Source organism: Nicotiana tomentosiformis, chromosome 8 (assembly GCF_000390325.3).
Source record: "Nicotiana tomentosiformis chromosome 8, ASM39032v3, whole genome shotgun sequence".
NCBI lineage: Eukaryota > Viridiplantae > Streptophyta > Magnoliopsida > Solanales > Solanaceae > Nicotiana > Nicotiana tomentosiformis.
The window spans coordinates 55208813-55228777 of NC_090819.1; the positions used below are offsets into that span (position 1 = coordinate 55208813).

Sequence of the window (19965 nt, forward strand, 5' to 3'; positions counted from 1 at the left end):
TCGAGGACTATGGAGATGAAGTAGGTGGTCAAGGATAAATCGAGGTGCTTCGGTGTTGTTGACGAAGTGGCGGAGGAGGATTACGATCTTCCAAAAGGACGGGTGAATCTGCCCAAGGCAGGCCTCGTACCTTTTGCAGAAGCCAAGAATTATAGGGTCTACCGGGGAGAGCGTGAAGGGGTAAACACTTAGATACCCCTCCACGTGAATGGTAATGTCTTCTTTGGTCCCGGGGACGACCACTTCCTTGCCCTCCCAGTTGTAGTCCACCTGAACTATGGGGAGTGTGTCCTCGGTAACGGAGCATATGTACCTCCATACTCCCTCCCCTCGGGCTTGTTGACGGAGGCCTTCTCGACTTTAAAGTCGTTCTCAATGGGACAGTCCCCGGGGATGAAGCTCTTTAAAGGAGGCTCCGGGGGCACCTAAGGAACAGCCACCTCGGCATCCGTGGCCGGTTTGTAAGTTGAAGGGATGGTCAGTTAAGGCACGGATTTGAAAGTTTTTGCCATCGAATTCTGAAAAATATGAAGGTTTGAAGGTAAGGATGAAGATTTGAAGATAGGGATGAAGGTATGAATGTCTGACTTGAAGATTTGAAGAAGGAGTATGTACTTTTGGAGATAAAAATATAAAGATCTGGAAAACAATAGATGAATGTTTAAAGGGGTTAGAAATAAGTAAAGAATTTGAGGGTAAGTTGGGAAGCTCTGGAATCGGAAACTAAAAAAGTGAAAAAGGGGTCGAAGCTTTTATAGAGAAAAGATAATCAATGCGTGACGTTTCGCGTTCGAGGATAGTCAACCAGCAGCTGACACATGTCCGAAGTCAGAACGACGCGATTGATGGGACATTTCGCTGACCCGACAACTCAGTTGCAGCGTACGGAAGAAGGAACCTAGGTTAATTTATCGCTTCCTGTCGCTTTGATAAATCTACTCTCCGGGAAACGAGGGGACTATCTGTATACGGGTAAAATCGGGGGTAAAATTTTTCCGATTCCCAGATGAAGGAACGAAGGGGAAGCACGACTCGAAGTGATTATAATCGAGGCCCAGGATCCTCTCGTATCGAAACCCGGGAGGAATGAACAATGTATCTGAGATCGGGCACGGTGAAATGACGGACCCGGGCCAAGTATAGCTTCTGGACCTTGGGGGACGCGGTGAACGGTTATGCATGACGAGCAGGGGGCCGTAATATTCGCTCTCAACCGGACATTACAGTGCGAATCCCGTTCAGTATCAACTGTAGATCAACATTTACCGGAAAAGGAAGATTTTTACCTTTTTTAGGCTTGTACTAGGACTGAAATTCTCCTACTATATAAAGAGGAAGGTTTTCTTTATTCGGACACATTATGACACGCAAATCAAAGCTATAAAATTTTACTTTTGTCTTCTAGATATTGTTCAAGGCATTATTCATTTGTTCTTTTCTTCATTCGCGACCGAGCTTGTATCGAGAGTCCAATCGAGGACGAATCTCACTGTTCAATTTAAGATCAGACTTCGTCATTACATTGCGATTGGTTTGATCATTTATTTTGTCTTTAACTCGTTTACCTGTTGTTCTTAATTATTCATATTGAATTAAACCACATATTCTTTAAACCGCGTACAAATTTAATTGTTACTCATTTTTGGAGTAAACACACCTAAGCAATTAGGGCACGCTCCATTTCTCAATTTCAAGTTACACGGTCTTATCATCTACCACTTTTGGTGTAATATATGATAGTGACATACTGTTCTCAACTGAGCGATTGCCAGCAAATAAGTTTGTCCATGGAAATTCTAGTAAGGTCTCCTCCTCCGACTCCGGCACCTTGGAATCTTGCTTGTTCTGTCCCTCAATTACACATGGGGTATCTACCAATTTCCCTCCGTGAGTTGATGAGCTTGCATGTTCACTGGTTTGAATATTGCACTTAAATTCAGCTTTTGCGCGAGTTGAAAGTAATTGCAATTCCAATTTTTCAATAGACTACCTTGAAATTGGTTATCAATTGGAGTAACCGCCTACTACGTGTTCCCTTACTCAAGTGTTTCAGCTATTAATTGAGCACTTATAGAGTTTCATACCTTCACAAAAGGCTGTTTCTTGCTAGGTCTTCCTCTCCTGGCCATGGCTACCGAGGCAGATTTAATATTTTTAGAATATGAGTGCACTATTAAAAAATGAGAAATAAGAAAGTAATTAGTGGGAATTGATTCTTTTTCTTTTGAATAAATAACTCAACATTTTAATAAGTGCACAACTCAAATTTTTTAGAGCATGAGAGCTAGCAAATAATGTTACATCAATTATAAAAAATATGTACATAAAACACCTAATTTGACGGGAAAATCATAGGTTTACGTGCACCACAATTTGGATCTAAATCTGCCCCTGTTGGTTGCCGACGAATCAACACACAATAGCTTAACCTACCCGAGAGCATTTCTAGAGAGAGAAAGTATTTTCTATTAGTATTATTTAAAAGCAGTATAACTTCCGTAGTATACATCAAAGACTATCCTAGAGTGTAAAATGTTCACATATTTTTAGATGGCTAAATTTATTTTAAAAAAAATTAATCATTTTTCTCTATTTTAAATAAGTGAAAAATGAAAGACAGGCAAACAATGGTGAATGTGATTTGTTCGTCAAAAATAAATTACGACGAGTGTTGATTTACAAATCTGCAATCCTGTCCGGCTTTCTCATGACAAATTACTAGTAATCAGGGAATTTGCACCATTCAATTAAGAAATAATTCATTTGCATTTCACACAAGTCGCTTTTTAGATTGCTTTAAAGAAATTCACACACACACAAAAACCTAACATACAAGTTCCTACTTTTTTTGCAAAATAGTGCTCCTCGGGAGGAAATAAATTAAAATAAATGAAAAAAGAAAGTAAAGGCAAATTAAAGGATCTTAGTGTAGATGCAACCTTGGAATAGGGACATCCTATGCACTGTACTACTCGCTATATCATGGCAGGACATGGGACATAAACTTTCATTCTGCTCTATGTAGCAACGAATTTCTTCTTTTCCCTCACTTTTGTTTTCTTTACAACCTGTTCCCCTTTTGAAAAAGTAGCACTAAAGTGATTTAGACATTTGGACCCAAAAGATCAAATTACCCCTTCTTTTTTATAAAAAACATTATTTTCCTTTACTAATTTCATGGATACAAGGTAAGGAACAAAAAGTAACTTACCCTAGATATCAAGTTCTCTTGTCTTCTCCAGTATCCATCTCTCCCAATCTTTCAAATTCCTTTTTGAAAATCTTTAGAGAACAAAAAAACAAGCAAGAAAGAAAATGGCACTAAGTAATAATGTCATAGGGTGCATCAACTTTGTAGCCATGCTATTGTCAATTCCAGTGATTGGTGCTGGAATTTGGCTAGCAATGGAAACTGACAACTCTTGTGTCAAGATTCTACAATGGCCAGTTATTATCTTAGGAGTTCTCATTTTAGTTGTCGCTCTTGCTGGTTTTATTGGAGGGTTTTGGAGGATTCCAACACTGCTCATTTTCTACCTCATTGCTATGCTCATTCTCATAGTTTTGCTGGCATGTTTGGTAGTTTTTATTTACATGGTCACTATTAGAGGTTCAGGCCATATGGAACCAAGTAGGGCTTATTTGGAATACCATCTTGATGACTATTCTGGCTGGCTTAGAAGGAGAGTTCAAAGTTCTTACAAATGGGATAGAATAAGAAGTTGCCTTAGCTCCACAACTATGTGTGCTCAGTTGAATCAAAGTTATCGCATGGCTCAAGATTTCTTTAATGCTCCTATTAGCCCTTTGCAGGTAAGTTTTTCTTGCATGAATTCATGCTTTTGTGATTTTTCAACTCATATAAAAGGTAGCACATGAAATTTCTTGGTTTAGTATAAAAAGGGAAACGGAAAATAATTCTACCAAGAAACTTTTTTATTTTATTCCTATGAAATCTTATGGAGATTTAATATTGTTTCCCATTTTTGCTCTCTTATAATGGATTGAAAATAAAGTAGGTAGTAGCTACGTCTTCTAATTTATGCGTGTACGAAGCGAAGTATTACTTAGTCATGTTAGTATGTATATTTTAAGTCCAGTATTATTTGCTTGGAGGCGTCTATTCTGTAACATTGTAATGTTAAGAGTTTAGGTGGACCTTAATAGACAGGCATCAAAGTGAGGATTCATAAAATCGGTACCAAATTGATTTGGGTTGAAGTTGTTGTTTTCCTTGTATTAAGGAAAGCATTATAAATTCTTATGAAGGGAAGCTTTCTTTCCTTAGAGGAAAACCCTTTTCAACTGTGATTATACCTGGAGTGATTCCAACATCAAAAAAGTATACATAAAGCATAGACAAGAATTAACAAAAGCAAACAAGTTTTTACTTAAAAGACACAAGAATCTTATTCCCTTTCCATGTGGTAATATGCCTTGGAACTAAATTCTTTTTAGGCATTCTTCACGTATGTTTTCTTTTTGCAGTCAGGGTGCTGTAAGCCACCAACACAATGTGGGTACACATTTGTGAACCCAACATATTGGATTAGCCCTATAAACAATGTTGCAGATATGGATTGCTTGCAATGGAACAATGATCAAACACAACTTTGCTACTCTTGTGATTCTTGCAAAGCTGGATTGTTGGCTAATTTGAAGAAAGAATGGAGGAGGGCAGATATAGTTCTGCTGATAACTCTTGTTGGATTGATTTGGGTTTATTTGATTGGGTGCTGTGCTTTTAGAAATGCCAAAACTGAAGAAATATTCCGCAAGTACAAGCAAGGTTATGCCGATACTTAGGCTGAATTAATGAGAAGAGATCGTGGATTGATTTGGGTTTATTTGATTGGGTGCTGTGCTTTTAGAAATGCCAAAACTGAAGAAATATTCCGCAACTACAAGCAAGGTTATGCCGATACTTAGGCTGAATTAATGAGAAGAGATCGATTTAGGGTTTAGAGTCAGTGAATTCATAATTAGCCCGATCATATTAAATGTATACTATTAAAGGATTTTTTGTTATTTAAGTTTGATGTATTAGAAGAATAGCTAGTGAAATATGTAAAACTTCTGCGGGGTGATTTTAGTTCACCTAAAGGCATTGGGATTGATGTCTTGACTATTTGGTCTGTGAAAATTGACTTTCGTGGCGTTGGAGAAATAATGAATCACGAATTACGAACAAGAACAGCTTAACATCATTTACGAAAGGCGCCGAAAGTTGATATTTTCAATTTCTTCGAGAAAACAAAATCCATTGAAAAGAGAACATAGAGAGATTGGTTGTCGTATGTGGGGCACTCTCTTGTTAATTCCAGTAATTTGAGAATGTCGCTCCACATTACTACTGTATATTACTGGAATAAGACATAAGCTAGGGTAAATCTTCTATATGCACAGCAAATGGCAGTAAATTTGCACATGGTAGACAATTAGAATTTTATTCAATTTAAATTCATAAGAAATTTAGATTTAACTATAAATTAAATATATACTAGTCCTAATAAATATTATGAGCTATTATAATAGGGTCAATTATTTAAGGAGATATTCGTAAATACCCACCCACCACAAACTATTTACCCACCCTTACACATAAAGTTTTCCTTCTATCCATTTTTGTAATGCCCGACCCTTCCAACCAAATAAAGTCAACTAAGATACTAAAATCAAATCAAGTCAAACCAAATCAAGCCAATTCAAGCCAAATCAAGTTATGTTAAGCTAAATGGGTAACAAAAGTGGGATGGATTGGTAGGCAGGGGTAATTAGTTTTAATTGGGTAGGTATATATTATAAATAGTTTTCAAATGGGTTTAAAAATCGTAATTAGTTTAAGCTCAATGGGTATTTTGCATAAATTATTGCTCATTATTATTTAAGAGCGAAGTGCATTAGTAGCCACTTTTAAGACTGCTATTTAAAATGTATCCACAATTTATTATATATTTAAAGATTAGTCAATTCGCCTTACTGAGTATCCTGAATTTTTGTATTCTAAATTTTTGAGCTACTAATTTGAAATTCAGGACTTAGTATCCTAAATTTTTGAGCTGTTAATTTGAAATTCAGGACTAAGTGGCCTGAATTTCTGAACTATTAATTTAAAGTTTAGGACATAAAATTCTAGTTTCTAGACACAATATTCGAACTTTAGGACACGATATCCTAAAGTTTGAGCGAGTTGGCTAATCTTCAAATACATAGTAACCTGTGGATATATTTTGTTACAACCCATATTCGCGTACGTTAAATCACGACGTGAGTAACTCGATGTAAATCTGAGAAGAGATTATTTTTGAGATGATAAGAAGTTAATCCTATTGGTCTTAAATGATACAAGGGTGTATAAGAGTGGTTAACAAGTATTAGAAGTTAGAAGTAAAACGAATCAAAGATGTTGTAACCTGTATTTTCGGGTAAAACTAGAGGTGCTTAATATGCTAAGGAGGTCGTGTTTTAAGGTATTTGAATCATATAATATATGTATCATAAGTCTTGACGTCAAGCGAGTTATGAAACAAAAGTCGACAAAAGTTGTCGCAACTTACGTTCAAAATTTTACTTAAACTTTAGGTCTAATGTTACTAAGTTTTTCTCTCAATGTACTTGGAATTACGGGGTGATCCACCCATAAAATTGAAGATCTATGAGTCTAGTTTCCAACGCATTAAACCGTTCGTCGATACGACATCGTAGTAGAGACATATTTGCATTTTTGCGAGACTGCACAAGCAGCTCTCTATGGGACCCACATAGGCAGTTGATATATATTAATATATATGAGACGCCCAAATCCCGTTTTAACTCATTATTTTTCACTCTCTTCAGACCCTAGACACCTAAAAACTTTCTCTCAAGATTCTCTCATGATCCAAGACCCAAACAAAGGGCAAACAACACAAATCAAGTGTAGGGAATCCCGTGGCGCTAGTGAGTTTCTTATTCTTCTTGTTATTGCTAATTTTTGTGCGGTTCCAGCTCATGTGAGAGGTTGTTTTAAATGGTTTAAGTTCTGTAAAATACTCTCTCAAGTTTTCAATATCAACCCTAGGTGATTTCAAGTCTTCCAAAGTGATTCTACTGTCGAACAATCCGAATTGATTGCTAGTTTCACTTCCTTGTTCTTGTGGCTGCATTGGGAGGATATTTTGTGGTGAAGTAAGGCCAAATTGGAGTTGTTCTATCTGTTTAAAGGTAAGAAACCTCTTACTCTACATGTATTTAAGTTTATCCAAGTTGCGGCTAAGTCGTTGAAGCCAGAACTTGTGAGATATTTTTCGAATGGCTTGTTAGTAATGTTATTGATTGGTGGACTATTTTGGGAGGCTTATTATGATTATTATTGATGTTTTTTGGGCTATTTGGTGATTGTTTTAACTTGTGGGAAGTCATATAAATAGGGGAGATGCTGTCTTTTTCATCGTAAGACAGGTTGCGGTTGATATATACTAGTTACGATATTTAAACGATAACGATAGTATCATTTCTCTTATTGTAGACTAAGGAGCCGTGAGATTTGCATAGCTTGAGGTTGGGCAGTATATACAAGGTATGTGAGGCTATCCTTTTCCTTTTTTTGCACGACTCTGATAGTACATAATGTAACGAACTAGCTTCCAAAGATACTCCACTCTTACAAGCTAGCAGTACTTACATTGTTTCCCTTCTTATGGAACGATTGATGTTGATGTTGCTTCTCTTATTCTTATATTATCAACGTTGTTGGTATTTCCTGATTCTTCTTAGATTCATGATGTAAGAGTTAGTTCTAATGATGTATACGGAGGTTACCGACCTTACGTCACTCCGAAAGGTTCAGAATGTGATTCTCATGAGTCCAGCATGCATTATATATATGTACCTATTTTACTCTACTGAGCCACACTATAGTCGGCCGGGTACGATACCTATTGTGCAACCACTGATCAGTTGGGCTTTACCGAGCTCCACGTGGTTAGGTACGATTCTATCAAGCCTTATGATGGTCGGGTACGTTTTTACCGAGCCTATTACAACTGGGTACGATATGATGATGATGATGCCCACAGAGGCGTATGTTTTTTTAAAAGTATATGTATATATATGTATCACGCATTTCATGTCAGTCACCGTCAGAGGCACTCAGATGTTACAAGTTATATATTCTCTATCCCTATTTACATTACTGTTCTTATTTATTCTTTCTTGCCTTACATACTCAGTACTTTATTCATAATGACGTCTCTTTTATTTGTGGTCACTGCATGTCGTGCTGCAGGTCCTGATAGACAGGTAGACGAAGATCCCCTACCACAGTAGGCTGCCTAGTTTAGCGATTATTGGCGAGATCCCTTCTCCGGACATGCATGGTCTTGGTATGTATTTTTGTTATAGACATTATGGGTATGTCAGGGCCCTGTTCCGGCAATGTTGCAGCACTTATGTTCCTTTAGAGGCTCATAGACAGGTGTCGTCTCATGTATAGTTTGGATAGCCTTATCGGTTGATTTTTGTTATATAGTCTCTCATTGCAGCTTGTCGGCTCGTACCTTGTATGTAGCTTCATGACAGCCTTGTCAGCCTATATTATATATGTTCATGCCATTATTTATCATTGTTGGTTGTTTATGATTCATGTCTACCATTTATGTTGATCTCGTAGGCCCTTATAGATAATAAGAAAGGTTAGATAAAATGTACGTTGGTGCTCGGCAGGTATGGACCCGGTGCCAATCATGGCCCTCTAGTTTGGGTCGTGACAAACTTGGTATCAGAGAAGGTCTGTTCTAGGGGTTGTCTATGAGCCGTGTCTAGTAGAGTCTTGATTATGGATATGTAGTGTGCCATATTTATAATCAGGAGGCTACATGACATCTAGGGTTGTTACCTTTCTTCTGAATCTAGATCGTGCGTAGAGTTGAGTCATAAGTGTTCATCTCTAATATTCACCTTGTTTTCTTTTAGCGATGCCTTCAACTAGGAAGCAAGCGATTAGTAGATAGCTTGATACAACTGCGGGAGAGGGTACCAGTCAGGTGCCTCCAGATAGAGCAGGCCAAAGTGAGGCTCAGAGCGAGATGTCATCTCATACCTCATCTACTCCGTCTCCTCCAGAGGATATTAGGAGGGACACAACACCTCCAATTCCTCCTTCTAGCATTACAGACCAGTATATGCGTAGTGCGGTGCAGTTGTTGACTAAATTGGTAGCTGATCAGGCTCAGAGGCAGAATACTGGTGCTGCTGACAGACTGGGTAGTGCGAGAGTTCGTGATTTTATTAATCTAGACCCTTCAGTGTTTACCGGATTAGACCCCAATGAGGACCCGCAAACTTTTATTAATCAGGTTCATCGGACACTGCGAGTTATGGACGCCAGTGATACTGAGGCAGTAGAGTTGGCTTCTTATCGGTTACAGGAGTTAGCAGTTTTCTGGTATGACAGTTGGGAGAGATCCAGGGGTTCGAACGCTCCTCCAACTGTGTGGAAGGAATTTTCTGAGGACTTTCTTTGTCACTACTTGCCAGTTGAGATACGATAAGCTAGAGCTGATAAGTTCATGAACCTTTGACAAGGTAAATTGAGTGTGAGATAGTATAATATGTAGTTTTATTCTTTAGCAAGGTATGCTCCCCATATGGTGGCCGAGATGAGCGATAGTGTGCACCTGTTCGTGAACGGGTTGGGACCACTTCTGACAAATGACTGCACGACAACCTCATTGGTGGAGGGCATGGATATTTCCCGTATTCAGGCTTATGCCCAGACACTAGAGGATCGTAAGCGCCAGCAAAGTGCAGTTAGGGAGTAGGATAGGGGCCAACATAAGAGGGCGAGATTCGTAGGGTATTCCGGTGACTTCAGAGGTAGTTTCATGCCCCAATCTTCGAGGAGTTCGGCGCCACCTATAGCTAGTGCTCCTCCACAATTTCAAAGGCCTCGGTATGATCGATCTATCTATTCTAGTCCAGGTTAGAGTTCGCGGGCATCAGGCTTGCAATATCATAGGGATACTAGTCAGACGAGACCCCCAGCACCCCGTTGTGATCAGTGCAACAAGGCCCACTTTGGACTATGCCGTCGAGTTTTCGATGCATGCTATCCTTGCGGACAACCTAGCCATATGATGCAGGATTGTCCTAACAGAGGAGGTAGTGGTGGTATGGCTCAGCCGACTGGATATGTGTCTGGTTCTTCCTTATCAATTCGACCTCTAGCATGGGGTTTTCAGCAATCGACAGGTCATGCTAGAGTTAGAGGTGTGTAACGACTCGGCCGGTCATTTTGAGAGTTAGAGCCCCGATCCCCTATTAATTTCTTTCCCCATATCTATTTCTACTATTGTGACTTGCCGGGAGGTTTCATTTTGGTTTTTGGGGAGTGTTTGGGACACTTAGTCCCTAAATGGAGGTTTAAGCCTTAGAATTTGGACCGTAGTCAGAACTATGTGAAGACGACTCTAGAATAGAGTTCCATCGATTCCATTAGCTCTGTTGGGTGATTTTGGGTTTATGAGAGTGTCCGGATTGTATTTTGGAGGTATGTAGCTCATTTAGGGTTGAAATGGCGAAAGTCAAATTTTTGAAGTTTTGGACCGGTAGTGGAATTTTTGATATCGGGGTCGGAATCTGATTCCTGAAGTTGGAGTAGGTCCGTAGTGTTGATTATGAATTGTGTGCAAAATTTGGGGTCAATCGGACGTGGTTTGATAGGTTTCGGCATCTGTTGTAGAATTTTGAAGTTTCAAGTTCTTTAAGTTTGAATTGGAGGGTGATTCGTGATTTTAGCATTGTTTGATATGATTTGAGGGCTCGACTAAGTTCGTATGGTATTTTAGGATTGGTTAGTATGTTTGGTTGAGGTCACGGGGGCCTCGGGTGAGTTTCGGGTGCTTAACGGACTAGTTTTTGGACTTGAAAGATAGCAGATTTCTGGTGTTTTTGTTGCAGACAATCCTTTATCGCGTTCGCGAGAGAGGTCTCGCATTCGCGAGAGAGGTCTCGTGATCACGTAGAGCATCTGGGAAAGGCAGCTGAGTTTGTTCTTCGTGTTCACGATGTCGTTCCCGCATTCGAGAAGGTCTGGAACACTAAGGCTACGCATTCGTGATAAGGACCCCGCGTTCGCGTAGAGTCAACAGTCAGATGGGTTCCAGGCATGATAGCCTACGCGTTCGCGATGAGTGTCCCGCGTTCTCGTAGGGTCAGGCTAGTTGAGCTTTGCGTTCGTGACCAGCGCATCGTGTTTGCGATGAGTATATTTTTGGTCTGAAGTAGCCTGTGCTTCGCCAACGCGAGGCTTTGACCGCATTCGCGAAGAAGGGCATACCTGGGCAGAATTTAAAGTTGTAAAACGAGGGTTTTGAGTTCATATCACAAAATTGAATTGGGAGCTCGATAGAAGACAAAATTTTGAGTGATTTTCAGAGGAAGTCATTGGGTAATGATTTCTAACTCATTTATGGTTATATCCCACTAATCTATACTTGAATTCATCATTTAATTTCGGATTTGAGGTCAAAAGAAATTGGGAAAATTTGAGAAAAGTTCTTAGGCCGAATTTTGGGGTTTTGATCGAGATTTTGGTATCGAATTTGAGTAATTTTGGTACGAGTGAACTCGTGAGTGAATGGGTGATTATATTTTGTGACTTTTACCTGATTCTGAGACGTGGACGCGGGGAGGCTTTTTGAGCGATTTTTTAATTTCTTGCGTTAGCTTTGATTTCATTAGATAGATTAGTGTCTTGTAGTTATATTTATGCTATCTAATTGATTTTGGCTAGATTTGGGCCACTCGGAGCCGGATATTCGTGGGAAAGGCATTGTGACTGTTTGATTGAGCTTGGTTCGAGGTAAGTGGCTTGCCTAACCTTGTGTTGGGGAACTCCCCTTAGGATTTGGTACTGTTTGATATGTGAGAGCCGTGTACGTGAGGTGACGAGTACGTACACGGGCTATTTGTTGTAAAACTCCATTTTTCACTTAGTCATAACTTGTTTCTCCTTATTTGAAACACACTAGCATATATAACTGTAAGGCCCCGGAAAATTTTTTTAACGATTTAATATTTTAAAGTACGCCAACGGTATTTGGGAATAACGTGTTAGAGTATTAAAGGAGACCCATGGGATAGAACCACATTATTTCGAAATAAAACGTATATGTTTAAGGTGTGTTGAAACATACTAAGGAGTTTTGTGAATGGAAAGAATTCGTGTGGAACAAGTAGGATACATTAAGTGGAAAGGATGTCTCAATTCGCACAAGATCCTACTTCAAACGTATGCTTCTACCAAAGTATAATGACTTATGAGGTGATCTACCTATAAAATTAAATCCCATTGAGTTTAGTTTCTAACGATTCAAACCGTTCGTCATTCGGACATTCCTACAAGACGTTATGATCAAATTACCAAAGGCTGGCGGAGGAGCCTGCGGATGCGAAGCATCCGAAGCCGCGTCCGAAAGAGAGGCTGGCAGTGAAGTGCTGCCATAGCGTCCAGGTCCGCATCCGAGCTTCAAAGAGGAGTGAAGTGGGGATGCGAAGCATCCAGGGCCGCATCCGAAACCCAGAAATTTGGGCCTATAAATACAAGGTCGGGGAAGGGGGATATTTTGAGTATTTGGGGGTTAGGGTTCTTGAGGTGAAGGGACGATTTTGAGCTCAAATCACGTCCAATCAACCAAGGTAAGCTGTTAATGATATTTTGCGTTGATTATTACTCAATATACATGATTTCTAACATCATTTTTACATCCAAATACAAGATTTCATCATTAAATTCTCAAGAACACAAAAATCACCAAAGTTGTGATTTTTCAAGATTGATCTACTAGAGGTAATTCCAATGCTTCAAACTCCTTTAATATGAGTAGTTAGAAGTGTCTGAAGCATTTGTTACAAGTTTTAAGGGTTGAAAGATTGGATTATAAAAATCTAGTTCATGGAATGAATAGTACTTTTGAGAAAATAAGGGAGAAGGTGAATGGTAATCTTGGCGATGAAATTTATGAATACATTGAACCTATGGGATTTTTTTACTAATATTGGTCTCATTGGATGTTGTTATAGTAGATTGAAGTTTATTAGTGTAGTGCATCGTTGTAGTGTCATTAAGGGAAGAATTTGAGGTATGTTGGCTAAACTCTTCTTTAAGAGTTGGAATTCTCATTATCCTTGTGAGTTCCGAGATGTTGATTATAAATCGAGTATTCTGATAAGTTTTGTGATGAAGATATATGTCAAATTCGTATTTCAAATGCTCTTATGATATTGCATTATAAATTGAGGATGTGTCCCAAACCATGGATTACGTATCCACATGTTATAATTTCTAGTCGTGATTTATGTGAAAGGTATTATGTCAAGTTGTGTAGAGATTGTGCTTGTGATACACCTCCACCCGCATATATTGGGGTGAGGCGGCATGACTGCTTTATGTGGGGATTATGGTATAGAGATTGTGATTGTGATACACCTCCACCCGCATATATATTAGGGTGAGGCGGCATGATCGCTTTGTGTAGGGATTATGGTATTGTGGGACTGCACCTCCACCCGCTTACATTGGGATGAGGCGGTACGATCGCTTTGTGTATAGTTTTGGTATTGTTGTGGCACCACCACCCGCATACATTGGGGTGAGGCGGCATAGCCGCTTTATGTTGGTATTGGTATCGTTGATGCATATCCACCCTCATACATTGGGGTGAGGCGGTATAGTCGCCTTGTGTAAGTTCTTAGTACTGTGGTTATATATCCACCCGCATACATTGGGGTGAGGTGGCAGGGCCGCTTGATTAGAGTTGTGGTATTGTACGCACACCTCTATCTGCATACATCGAGTGAGGCGGTGGGGCCGCTTTGTGTGAAGATGGTTACATAGGATCTCATCTTAAATCCTATAAATGTTGTTGATAGCTTTTAATAAGCTTGCTATGGTTGAGACAGTTATCTACATTATTCTATTGCCGCACTGGTTCATCATAATTATCTTGTATTTCTAAATTCTTAAATTGGTGTTTAGTTTTCATACTAGTACTATTCGACGGTACTAACGTCTCTTTTGCCGGGAGCGCTGCATCTTTAAATGGATGCAGGTGGTTCCACAGCAGGAGACATTGATCAGTGATAGCAGTACACCTTCTTCCCAGTTGACTTGGTGAGCCCCAATTCATCCCGGGGTCATGAAACCTTTCTACTTTGTGTATTTTGTTTGGGGTATAACTGGGGCCTTTTTGCCGGCATTATCATTGTACTCTTCTTTATCTATAGAGGCTCCGTAGACATAGTGTGGGTTGTATATTGGTGCTGGGGAAGACAAAATATGTTATGTTGTGGTTGTATTACCTATCCGTTGAGACTTTAAAAATGATGAAGCTATTGGAAATGAATTGGTATTGCAGACGTGATCACTTTATTGTTTGATTAACGAAGATATATATATATATATATATATATATATATATATATATATATATATATATATTCTCTTTATTCATGAATGAGTTTGGGTAGGAGGAAATCTAATAGGCTTGCTCGGCCCGGTTCACTCGGTTGAGCGCCGGTCGCGCTCCTCGGTTTTGGGGCGTGACAAACTTGGTATCAGAGCCTAAGGTTTTAAAGTGTCCTAGAATGTCTCGGAGCCGTGTCTAGTAGAGTCCTTATTATCGGTGTGTTATCGACCACATCTATAATTAGGATGCTACATGGGCATTTAGGAATAATACCCTTCTTTGATATTCTGAATCGTGCGATGAAACTGGTTGTGAAACTGTTCTTCCTCCAACTCGTGCGTTGAGGTTCAAGGTAAGTTTATATGCTCTTTTGGTTTATTCCAAGTAATGTTGTCATGTGACATGATGAATGGGTAAAGGTATGAATATTAAACAGATGGCACATGTATTATGTTGAATGAATGGTATGGCCATATGAGACAAGTATATAGTAACATTAGCATACTTTATATGCGAAGTGGTAGAAGTTATTACCCACCTCCAAAGAGGCATTGACATGATAAATGAGACCTAAACTTAACTAGTACATGTGGATAGTGTGGGAACCATGTGTATGATTATAAGCTGTAAATTTGTTACATAGGCACGTGATATATGAAAGGCATGGCCTGGAGAGTAATGATAAATGTGTAGTTCTCTCACGGGAGACAAGAAGTTATGAAGGAGAGTTAAGTGAACCCACAATGAGAAGACCCTAGCACTATGAATATTATAAAAATCCCAGGAATGTGCGAAGTGGTGTTACAGTCCAAAAAGGATATTGACACGAGGGATTTGGATCCCAGGCCTGTGTGGCTGAATAAGAGTAAAGAACTTATGAGGTTAATACCATGGGGACTTAAATCTCCCTAATAGTCAATCATATACAAGAGGACTAGAGATGTGAAACATGTGTCCGTCAAATTGCTAAATTCAAGACTGATGTCGAAATGTGAAACATTCACCCCAAGTGGGGAGGGGAGGACCATGTTGAGGGTACTTAAGTGCAATAAAACAAGAGTAGAGTCATGTTGCTATGATGTTTGGATATTTTGTTGAAGACATGCGTAGTTTAGAAAAGTGGTAAGGGATAACGTGATTCTCTGAAAGGAAATGCAAAAGATAAACCACTAGTACAAAAATAATATGGAAGGTTAAGAAATGTAAATTCTTCGTACGTGGAAATATATATGACAAGGTCAACGATTCTAGAAACTAAGAGTAAGGTTTGCAAAAGGGTTTTATACTTGTTAGAGAGTCAGGGACAATGGAACCCAAGGAAGTAATATAGATCAAATGAGAAAGGCTTGCGAGTTCATAGAATGAGTTAATCACGGATTTACGATTTAGCTAAAGTTCCAAGGCTTTAAGAAAGACAGAACGAGTGGGAGAGATAAATGTGATGTTATAAAAACCCAAGAGTGCATCTGGGTTTGATGGGGGGTCTCTTAAAAATCTTACAAGCAAGGAAGTGTTAAGTGATACACGGATGAACACACTTTCCCATGGATATCCCAACAAGTGTCGAGAGGCGAGCATGATGAATTCCCAACTAAGGGAAAAGACCACGTAACATATGGAAGAACGCATGGCTATTCACTAACTAGGAAGAATGAGGCGAGAAGAATTGGAAGAGAAATCTGATATAGATGTTCCACTAATGATGAAATATAGCAAGATGATCATTTATGCCTCTAGGCAACTCAAGAATCATGAGAAAAACAATCCAACATATGACTTAGGACTTGCAGCTGTGATTTTTACATTAAAGGTTTGGTGTCATAAATTGTATGGGGTCCAGGTGGTCATATTCAGAGACCAAAAGATCCTTCAATATATTTGCAAATAGAAGAAATTGAATCTAAGGTGGAGAAGATGGCATGAGTTATGTAAGGATTATGATATCAATATTCTATATCCTCCGGGGAAGCCACTATTGTGGCGGATAATCTTACCCGAAAATCTATGGGTAGTTTGGCTCACTTAGAGGCATGTCAAAGGCCGTTGGCCAAGGAAGTTCATTGATTGGCTAGTTTGGGAGTTCGTATTGTGGACTCTAATAAAGGAGGGGTAATTGTACAAAGTAGGGCTGAATCATCGCCTGTTATGGAAGTCAAAGAGAAGCAATACAACGATCCATTTTTGGTGTAATTAAAGGAGGGGATTCAAAAACATAAAACAATGGTTTTTCTTTTGGCATGGATGATGGTACACTAAGGTACCAAGGACGTCTATTTGTTCCAAATGTGGGTGGTCTCCGGGAAAGAATTATGACTGAAGCTCACACTTTTAGGTATTTTGTGCACCCAGGTTCTACAAAAATGTATCATGATATTAAGGAAGTCTATTGGTGGAATGATATGAAGAGGAATGTGGCGGACTTTGTGGCAAGATATCTGAATTGTCAGCAAGTGAAGGTCAAACACCAAAGGCCTGGTGGGTTGGCACAGAACACAGAAATTCCAATGTGGAAGTGGGAAATGATTAATATGGACTTTGTGGTAGGATTACCGTGCACTCCGCACAAGTTTGACTCAATTTGGGTGATTGTGGATCGACTCACAAAATCTGCACACTTTTTACCGGTTAAGTCTACCGACATAGTGGAGCGGTATGCTCAGTTGTATATCAAAGAAATAGTCAGGTTGCATGGCACCCCAGTTTCCATCATTTCTGATCGGGGAGCACAATTCACTGCTAATTTTTGGAAGAAATTTCAGCAAGGTTTGGGTACTCAGGTGAATTTTAGTATGACCTTTCACCCGCAGACTGACGGGCAGGCAGAGCGGACTATTCAAACGCTTGAGGATATGTTGCGTGCTTGTGTGCTATACTTCAAAGGTAGTTGGGATGATTATTTACCACTTATAGAATTGGTATACAACAATAGCTATCATGCTAGCATTCAGATGGCACCATTTGAGGCTTTATATGGTAGGAGATGTAGATCTCCCATTGGGTGGTTCGAAATTGGGGAAACAGATTTGATAGGGCCAGACCTTGTGCATCAGGCTATGGAAAAAGTTAAATCATTAAGGAACGGTTGAAGACTGCTCAAAGTCGTCAGAAATCCTATTCGGATGTTCGTCGTAGGGATTTGGAGTTCAAATAAGATGATTGGGTATTCTTGAAAGTTTCCCCCATGAAGGGTGTAATGCGATTTGGTAAGAAAGGGAAATTGAGTCCGAGGTATGTCGGACCGTACAAAATCATTCAAAGGATCGGTGAAGATACAAGCTTGAGCTACCACCTGAGATGTCATTAGTACACCCGGTGTTTCATGTGTCTATGTTGAAGAAAGTAGTTGGAGATCCGACACTCATTGTTCCGGTTGAGACTATTGAGGTAAATGAGAAATTGAATTACGAAGAGATTCCGGTTTCTATTATTGATCGACAAGTCCAAAAATTAAGGAATAAAGAAATTGCCTCAGTAAAAGTGTTGTGGCGAAACCAACAGGTTGGAGAGGTTACTTGGGAGGCCGAGGAAGAAATGAAGAAAACGTATCCTTATTTGTTTGAATGACCATGTATTTTAAGTCGTGATCTAGGAAAATTATAAAACTTACTTTTTATGAATTTTGTATCATGTGAACAATTGGCATTGAGGGTGTTCCTTTCTGGATATATATTGCTTATGAGACCACAATTGGTGTTGTTTTGTATTATGTTACATCGTTGGAATACGTATATGTTGTTAGGATATGTTTCTGGGGCTCTGTGACATATGGATAGGCCTAGTTACAAGGGAAACTCTGGCGAAATTTTTGGAAATTTTGGGAGTTAGTCAAATTGGGGCTGCTCAAATATGGTATGAAACAAACTGAGTAATGTAAGATGCTAATGATGGTTTTTTACCCTCATTTGAGGATGAATGATCCTAAGCGGGGGAGAATGTAAGGCCCCGGAAAATTTTTCTAACGATTTAATATTTTAAAGTACGCCAACGGTATTTGGGAATAACGTGTTAGAGTATTAAAGGAGACCCATGGGATAGAACCACATTATTTCGAAATGAAACGTATATGTTTAAGGTGTATGTTTAAGGTGTGTTGAAACATACTAAGGAGTTTTGTGAATGGAAAGAATTCGTGTGGAACAAGTAGGATACATTAAGTGGAAAGGATGACTCAATTCGCAAAAGATCCTACTTCAAACGTATGCTGCTACCAAAGTATAATGACCTATGAGGTGATATACCTATAAAATTAAAGCCCTTTGAGTCTAGTTTCTAACTCTTCAAACTGTTCGTCATTCAGACATTCCTACAAGAAGTTATGATCAAATTACCAAAGGCTGGCGGAGGAGCCTGTGGATGCGAAGCATCCGAAGCCGCGTCCGAAAGAGAGGCTGGCAGTGAAGTGCTGCCATAGCGTCCAAGTCCGCATCCGAGCTTCAAAGAGGAGTGAAGTGGGGATGCGAAGCATCCAGGGCCGCATCCGAAACCCAGAAATCTGGGCCTATAAATACAAGGTCGGGGAAGGGGGATATTTTGAGTATTTGGGGGTTAGGGTTCTTGAGGTGAAGGGATAATTTTGAGCTCAAATCAAGTCCAATCAACCAAGGTAAGCTGTTAATGATGTTTTGCGTTGATTATTACTCAATATACATGATTTCTAACATCATTATTACATCCAAATACAAGATTTCATCATCAAATTCTCAAGAACACAAAAATCACCAAAGTTGTGATTTTTCAAGATTGATCTACTAGAGGTAATTCCAATGCTTCAAACTCATTTAATATGAGTAGTTAGAAGTATCTGAATCATTTGTTACAAGTTTTAAGGGTTTTAAGATTGGATTATAAAAATCTAGTTCATGGCATGAATAGTACTTTTGAGAAAATAAGGGAGAAGGTGAATGGTAATCTTGGCGATGAAATTTATGAATACATTGAACCTATGGGATTTGTTACTAATATTGGTCTCATTGGATGTTGTTATTGTACATTGAAGTTGATTAGTGTAGTGCATCTTTGTAGCATCATTAAGGGAAGAATTTGAGGTATGTTGGCTAAACTCTTCTTTAAGAGTTGGAATTCTCATTATCCTTGTGAGTTCCGAGATGTTGATTATAAATCGAGTATTCCGATAAGTTTTGTGATGAAGATATATGTCAAATTCGTATTTCAAATGTTCTTATGATATTGCATTATAAATTGAGGATGTGTCCCAAACCATGGATTACGTATCCACATGTTATAATTTCTAGTCGTGATTTATGTGAAAGGTATTATGTCAAGTTGTGTAGAGATTGTGATTGTGATACACCTCCACCCGGATATATTGGGGTGAGGCGGCATGACTGCTTTGTGTGGGGATTATGGTATAGAGATTGTGATTGTGATACACCTCCACCCGCATATATATTAGGGTGAGGCGGCATGATCGCTTTGTGTAGGGATTATTGTATTGTGGGACTGCACCTCCACCCGCTTACATTGGGATGAGGCGGTACGATCGCTTTGTGTATAGTTT

At 39.2% G+C, this 19965-nt stretch overlaps 1 protein-coding gene across 1 annotated transcript; it reads left to right on the forward strand.

Annotated features, from left to right (window-relative positions):
- The first annotated feature begins 3168 nt into the window (after positions 1-3168).
- Positions 3169-5143, forward strand: LOC104120178 (protein TORNADO 2-like). The gene is made up of 2 exons (XM_070182351.1): positions 3169-3813; positions 4489-5143. The coding sequence occupies exons 1-2, from the start codon at positions 3316-3318 to the stop codon at positions 4804-4806; spliced, it is 816 nt and encodes a 271-aa protein (XP_070038452.1). The 5' UTR covers positions 3169-3315; the 3' UTR covers positions 4807-5143.
- Positions 5144-19965: the final 14822 nt, after the last annotated feature.